The 6726-nt window shown below is 43.5% G+C and overlaps 1 protein-coding gene across 1 annotated transcript in view; it reads left to right on the forward strand.

Annotated features, from left to right (window-relative positions):
• The window catches only part of LOC121934017 (tyrosine-protein phosphatase non-receptor type 9-like), a 71035-nt gene extending 66248 nt beyond the window's left edge, over positions 1-4787 (forward strand). The window contains exons 8-11 of the mRNA XM_042473994.1: positions 365-434; positions 1729-1807; positions 3057-3207; positions 4258-4787. Of these exons, the coding sequence (XP_042329928.1) occupies positions 365-434; positions 1729-1807; positions 3057-3207; positions 4258-4506 (549 nt within the window). The 3' untranslated portion in view covers positions 4507-4787. The remainder of the gene's footprint in view (positions 1-364; positions 435-1728; positions 1808-3056; positions 3208-4257) is intronic.
• Positions 4788-6726: the final 1939 nt, after the last annotated feature.

Here is a 6726-nt window from a genome sequence, read left to right on the forward strand (position 1 = left end):
CTACCGCCCATTTTATCATATTATCTTTTATGATTTCCTTTTCCAACCAGTATTCTAACAATTTCTTATATATAGCTGATAAAGCACCCGACCATAGCCACTGTATCCAGCCATGAAGAGTGCTGGCAATTAACAAGCTCTAGAGGCCCGTATTTGGCCAATTCTGATCTAGCCTACTGCTGTCTGCAACCAAGAGACCTATCATAGGGTTTTAATTCTTTGTATAATTCTCGCTTGAGCAGTATAGGTAGTTTATTTGGGTTTATTTGGGAGGCAGAAGACTCAGAGTTATTTGAGATGATAGTATCATTTGGAGTTTCCCCAAGTTTGTACGTCTCAAGAGTTTTCCATTGTGTTTCTCCAGTTGACCGATTACATCAATGCCAGCTTCATGGATGGCTACAAGCAGAGGAATGCTTACATTGGCACCCAAGGTAAGGATGCCCCCATGCTCCCTTTGTGCTTACCTTTGTAATACCTCTTGAGGCTCTTTAGAATTGGGAAATTGTTGCTCAAGTCAAGTTTCCTCCCTGTTGCATCTTCAGGGCAAATTGTTAAGGAATCAGTTGCTGCTTCAAGCACCAGATGGCAGCTCTGCTTCATTTTGGAAGCAGGGGCTTTTTTAGACTACAGCATACAGAAACCCCTGCAGCCAGCATGGCCACAGGAGTATGCTAGGATCTGTAGTAAACACATCCATATCTGGAAGTCTTTGGAAGTTGTAGTCCATGAATTTTTGCAAACCATGGCTTTTGCTTCGTCAGGCTACAGGTCCAGCATTGTACTCACAGTCAGCTAGACCCGTGGTTCCCAACCTTTGGTCCTCCATTTTTGGACTTCAGCTCCCAAGAGCCAGGAATTATTGGAGCTGAAGTCCAAATCATCTGGAGGACCAAAGGGTGGGAACCACCAAGATGCATCCATCAAACTTTTCCCCAGTGTATGTTGTTGCTGGCCCTTTTCTGATGCTTGACCCCAAGCATCTGGTTATCCAGAGATGTACAGACTTTTCACATGGCGGATCCATTGAAAAGTGTTTTGGCTAATGGACACAGGTCTTCTCTCTGTGGGCTGGACCATCTGTTTTGCAGAAGTCTTCTAAATCCATAGCCATTGCCATAGTTCTGTTGGTAGTAACTTTGCCTACAGAAGGCCCCAGTTCAATCCAATAGCACCTCCAGCTGGGAAAGGAGAAGACACTAGTTTGACATCCTAGAGCAGTGGTTCCCAAATTTTGGTCCTCCAGAAGTCCTAGCTACCTTGGCCAACAGTCAGGACCTCTGAGAGATGAAGTCCAAAACATCTGGCAGACCAAGGTTTGGGAACCACTGCCTTAGTGAATCCCTGTTAGTCATTATATAAACCAAATGGTGAGAGCATTGTATTTATTCATTTATTTTATTTGTATGACCCATTTTTACGTCCTTCCCCTACTGGAAGTTCTCCCCCCGGTGCTGTTTGATGTCAAAAACACCAATTGGGGGGAGGAACCCCAAAGTGGATTTCTGGGTTTATTTATAGTGAACTTGAATTGGGTGGTTCATTTTGGACAATTCTAAGGCAGGAAGGTAGGTCTAAATCTGCAAAGGTTGCCCAACTGCCCAGCGTAGACAACATGGCACTATGAGATGGTCCAATGGACCTGATGGTACAAGGCAGCTTTCTTCTGTCCTCAGAGGGTGAGTGTTGCTTCTTTCCTTTTGTAATGGATGTCCCATCTCTTTTCAGGACCATTAGAAAACACATATAATGATTTCTGGCGCATGGTGTGGGAACAGAATGTGCTGGTGATTGTCATGACCACAAGGTAAGGTCCATCTGTGACTAAGGGACCTATGCAGGTTCGGTCTTTGGTCCTCTGTGCACTGGAGAGATGGGGATTCTCTCCCAAAAATGCTTTTCCTCTTACTTTCTGTGACACATCAAAAGATTTTGCTACAGAACTAAATCATGCTGAGGTCCATAAACTATGTCAAGTTTGGCCCAGGGATTCTGGGAGCTGTAGTCCAGGAAGAAACATTTCTAGTAGATGTTCAGGTTGAGTCTTCCTTATCTCAAATGCTTAAGACCAGAAGTATTTCAGATTTTGTACTTCCTCCTGATTTTTAACTTTTAGTGTTTTTTTAATTATTATTTTGGATCAATATGTCATTCTATTAAAAGCTTCTTTCAGAATATCAATTATGACAAAGATAGTCCTGCCATTAAATTTTCAGAATTTCTCCACTTATGAATTCATTCTGTTTATTCATTATCTTTTATTTCTGTTAACGTTGATAATATTTTTTAATAATTTTGTTCGTGAAACCAAGTCTGTGTACGATGAACCATCAGAAAGCAAAGGTGTCACTTCTCAGCCACATGTTTGGACAGTTTTGGATTTTGGACCATTTGGGATTTGGGAATTCTAGATAAAGGAGAGTAAGTCTGTAACAGAATTATCACCAGTTTCTAACATTCACAGAGACAAAACCTTTTATTTTCCTAATAAACTTTGAAATAGATTTTTGTGGGGCTTTTGGGCTGTGTGTCATGTTCTAGAAGTGTTTATCCCTGATGTTTCACCAGCATCTGCGGCTGGCGTTTTCAAAGAAAGAAACTTGAACCTATATCAGTGATGCCAAGTGCCCAAACTGCAACCCAAAACCCACTTATTTATTGCAAAATGCCATGTCCCTCTGGCTTTCTAATAACAAACTGTGCTGGGGTGATGGCACATGTGCCCACAGAGAGGACTCTGAGTGCCACCTCTGGCACACATGCCATAGGTTCGCCACCACTGACCTACATCCTCTGAAGATGCCAGCCACAGATGCTGGTGAAACATCAGGAATAAACTCTTCTAGAACATGGCCACGCAGCCAGAAAAACCCACATAAATCTATGGATGCCGTCCATGAAAGCCTTCAACTTCACAAACTTTTAAATATTTTGTGTTGTGTTATTTAGAGGTGTCTCATAATCTGAGATCCTTGAATCAGCATTACAACTTCAGGGTAGGAAGTTGGGAAATAGTCAAATCCTCCATCATCCTCACTACGTCTTTTGCCTTGCAGGCTCGAAGAAGGAGGCCGAAGGAAGTGTGGTCAGTACTGGCCATTGGAGAAAGACTTCCAGTCCTCTTATGGAACGCTGACGGTCACCAACTTGGGAGTGGAGAACCTCAACCACTACAAAAAAACCATGCTGGAGATTTACAACTGTGAGGTATGGGGAGCAATTGCAAGGAGCCGGGTCAGTTTGGCCAGTTTTGACGGGCGGAAAAGAAAGATGGTTATAATGCGAGCCGACAAAAATTACCCTTTGAACCAAAGATGTGAAGGTTCACCAAAATAAAATTTAAAAAGAGAAAAAAAAAATTGGGAGAATATTCCTCCTGTAAACCTTGGCTTCCCCCCCCCCCCCAAAAAAAAAACTGGGGTGAAAAGACTATGGAATATTTTCTTCCAGAAGGATGAATATCCCATAACATGAACATGGCACAACATCAATAATAATATAAACAATAATAAAGGTGTGTATTATTCATAGGTGGGAAGTTAAAAAGGAAGAAAATGTGAATTATACTATAAATTTATGCATGAAAAATTTGTGGAATTAGAAGTTTACTCAACTATAAGACTAGATAAGGTATAAAAGATAATAATAATAACGCTAGATATAAAGGAAAAATGAGTTAAAGTAGAGTATGCAGAAATAAAGATAGGAAGATAAAATAAATGAGAGAACTCCAGATAGAAGGAAGTTACATTATATGTTACATGTCTTTTAGAATATATATTACTCATGTAATATATGTAGTTCAATTTGTGAGATGTCGTTATATGTTAAATGTCTTTAGATGATGTGTATTATGTATATTGTCTTATATAAAATCAATAATAATAATATAAGCAATAAATTATAACATAAACAAAGGACATTTAAGACAAGGCATACATATATTTACCCCAAGTATTTCTAAAAGCTATTTGTCCTGAAAAGTTTTCTATAGGAATATGGATACTGGGAGGAAATGTGGCCCATGGGGCTGTTTTTTTGTGGTCCCCAGAGTCCCCCCAAAATGCTTCTTCAGGACTGAATATTGGGGTGAGCAGCCTTTTCAGCATCTCAGGGATGGTGGGTGAGCCCTGGAGATCATGGATGAAGAACATGTTGCTCTCTGCAGGCTATTGACAGAGGTGCAAGGGCCGCCAAAAGCCATAACAACTCAATGTATCATTACTATCTTCTCCAACTGACCCTTCCCTACTCCAGAGCCGCGAGAGGCGCCTGGTGACCCACTTCCAGTACGTGAGCTGGCCCGACTACGGAGTCCCATCCTCGGCAGCGACGCTCATTGACTTCCTGGGGGCAGTCAAGCAGCAGCAAAGAGTAGCAGTCAGTGCTCTGGGTCCGCGATACAAAGGCCATCCAGGCGGACCACCCATCGTGGTGCATTGCAGTGCAGGGATCGGTCGGACGGGTAAGTCCACTAGCACCTTCCCTGGCCTGGGCCCCCTCTAGATCAGTTGGACTACCACTCCCATCATCCCCAGCCAACACTCCCATAGGCTCGTCACGCTTTGGATAGGAGCCTCTTTTTTGCATGCTCAGGGTTCCAAGACTTGCATTACAGGATACACCTGTGGTCCGACTCGGTAAGGGGCAACAGCCTTCATTCATATATGCAGAGCTTGCACTTAATTCTTTTTTCAAACTAACGCTGTTATAAGTAAGCTGTAACTAAACTGGGAGCAACATTACTCCTTTTGGGATGATGTTGTAACTTTTTCATTCTTTACATAGCAATGCAGGTCTTTTAGCACGGTGTAATGGCTGGCCCTGGAAGTGCCAGTGATCAGCCTGGCGGCCATATCTGTACCATCTGTAGCTTCCGCGTTTGGTATGGGTTGCCCCATGTAGAGTGCATTGCAGAAATCCAGTCTCGAGGTTACCAGACGTGTACCAGGTTTCAAGGTCCCTCTGGGCCAGGTAGGGGCGCAGGCTGGCGAACAAGCCAAAGCGGATAACAGGTGCTCTTGACCGTCGCATTCACTGAGCAGTCAGGTGAAGCGACGAGTCAAGAAGCACCCCAGACTGCGGCACGGAGTCCTTCACAGGAAGCGTATCCCGTTCAGGACAGGTGGAATCACCGCCATTCCTGGACCAGGGGAACCTTCACAAGTACCTCCGTTTCTCTGTCAGTCAGGAGTCGGTTTTCCCTCATCCAGCCCACCAGCAGTTTGATGCACTTTAAATACCATGGCTCTGTCCTATGGAATCCTGGGATGTACAGCTTCCAAAAGTATTATGATTATAAGCTTTATTATAAAACTTATATTTAAGTGCTGTAGGTTTACACAGCCTGTACAAAAATGAATAAAATAAAAAAAATGGACCTGCCAGTGGCGTACTTCTAGAAATGGATATGAAGTATTCAGAATCCTCTCAAGGAATTCTAATGCCCACCAACACAAATCCCAGATTCTGTAGGATAAAGCCATGACAGTTAAAGTGGTCAAACTGTGCATGCAGATGCACCCTAAGACTGGCTTGGTCACTCCCAAAAAAGTTGGCAATGAGAAGCCGATTATCCGACGGATTATTTTAATTTTCCAACTGGAGCCGGATATAGCAAAGAGGCGAAATACACACACTTCTTCCCTCTCTCTTTTGTCCTCACTTCCTTATCAGTTATTCCATCCCTTCCAGCATGAAGGTAGGATGGAGAATCACAAAAAGCTGTCCTTTCCAGGGAAAGAGTCTATCTTGATGCAGAAAAGCAGCCCTCGGAGATGCTCAAAGACCTGGTGCTGCGGTGGTTTCTGACAACACAAGTTCACTTATAGTACAGGATGGAAGTTTGCCGGGTGGTCCCATGGATTCATTCCCGGACGTAAGCTCAAATGCAATGAATGTTTGACCAAACTGTTCTCTGAAATGTTAGCTCCAGGACTGAGCAGGCATTTCTGGCCTGCAGAAAATTGGCACCACTTTTCTATAAAGGAAACCACTAAAACTTAGAGCCAATGACGGGCTCATGTGATGTGGAGCGTTGTAAGGTTCCCCTAGTTGGACTACAGCTCCAGTATCCCCCTGGCTAGGAGGAGTCCTGGGCATTGTCATCCAAAAAGATGAATTTTTTCCCCCAGACTTGGACATGGGGAGCCAAGCCAGGAAGGAAAACTGTGGCCTCTGGGTGTTGGGGTACAACAACTCCCATCATTCACCAACACCAGATAGAGTCCAATAGGAGCTGAAGGGGAATAGGTTTCCTTGCTCCGGGGGGGGGGGGATATTCAAAATAAACCCAAGCCCATGATGCTCACTAACTGGCCTTATATTGATTGATAGATTGATTTCTATCCATCTTCCTTCCAGTACGGTCTCTGTTTGCAATCTCCTTCTCAGTCTGGAGTCCTGTTGGGACACTAATAGGGTGTATCGCCTGGTTATATCAGCAGCTAAACTTGTTACAATTGCTCCACAATTGCTATTTGTGGCCATAACACACCAATGGCAACGGCCCAAGCCCTGGAAATACAATAGTCTTATCCTTTTGGCTTCATCCGCTATCTAACCTACCTTACAGGCCGTTGTGAAGACTGAATGAGGGAGAAGAAGGAGGCGATTCCTCTGGGGATAGAAAAGGTAGTACTAGTAATAGGAGAAGTCGTAGTGGTGCTGGTGGGGGTAAAGATGGTGATTATGATCATGATGATTCCGCCTTATTTGTATAAAGCG

The sequence above is a fragment of the Sceloporus undulatus genome, chromosome 6 (genome assembly GCF_019175285.1).
Source record: "Sceloporus undulatus isolate JIND9_A2432 ecotype Alabama chromosome 6, SceUnd_v1.1, whole genome shotgun sequence".
Lineage (NCBI taxonomy): Eukaryota > Metazoa > Chordata > Lepidosauria > Squamata > Phrynosomatidae > Sceloporus > Sceloporus undulatus.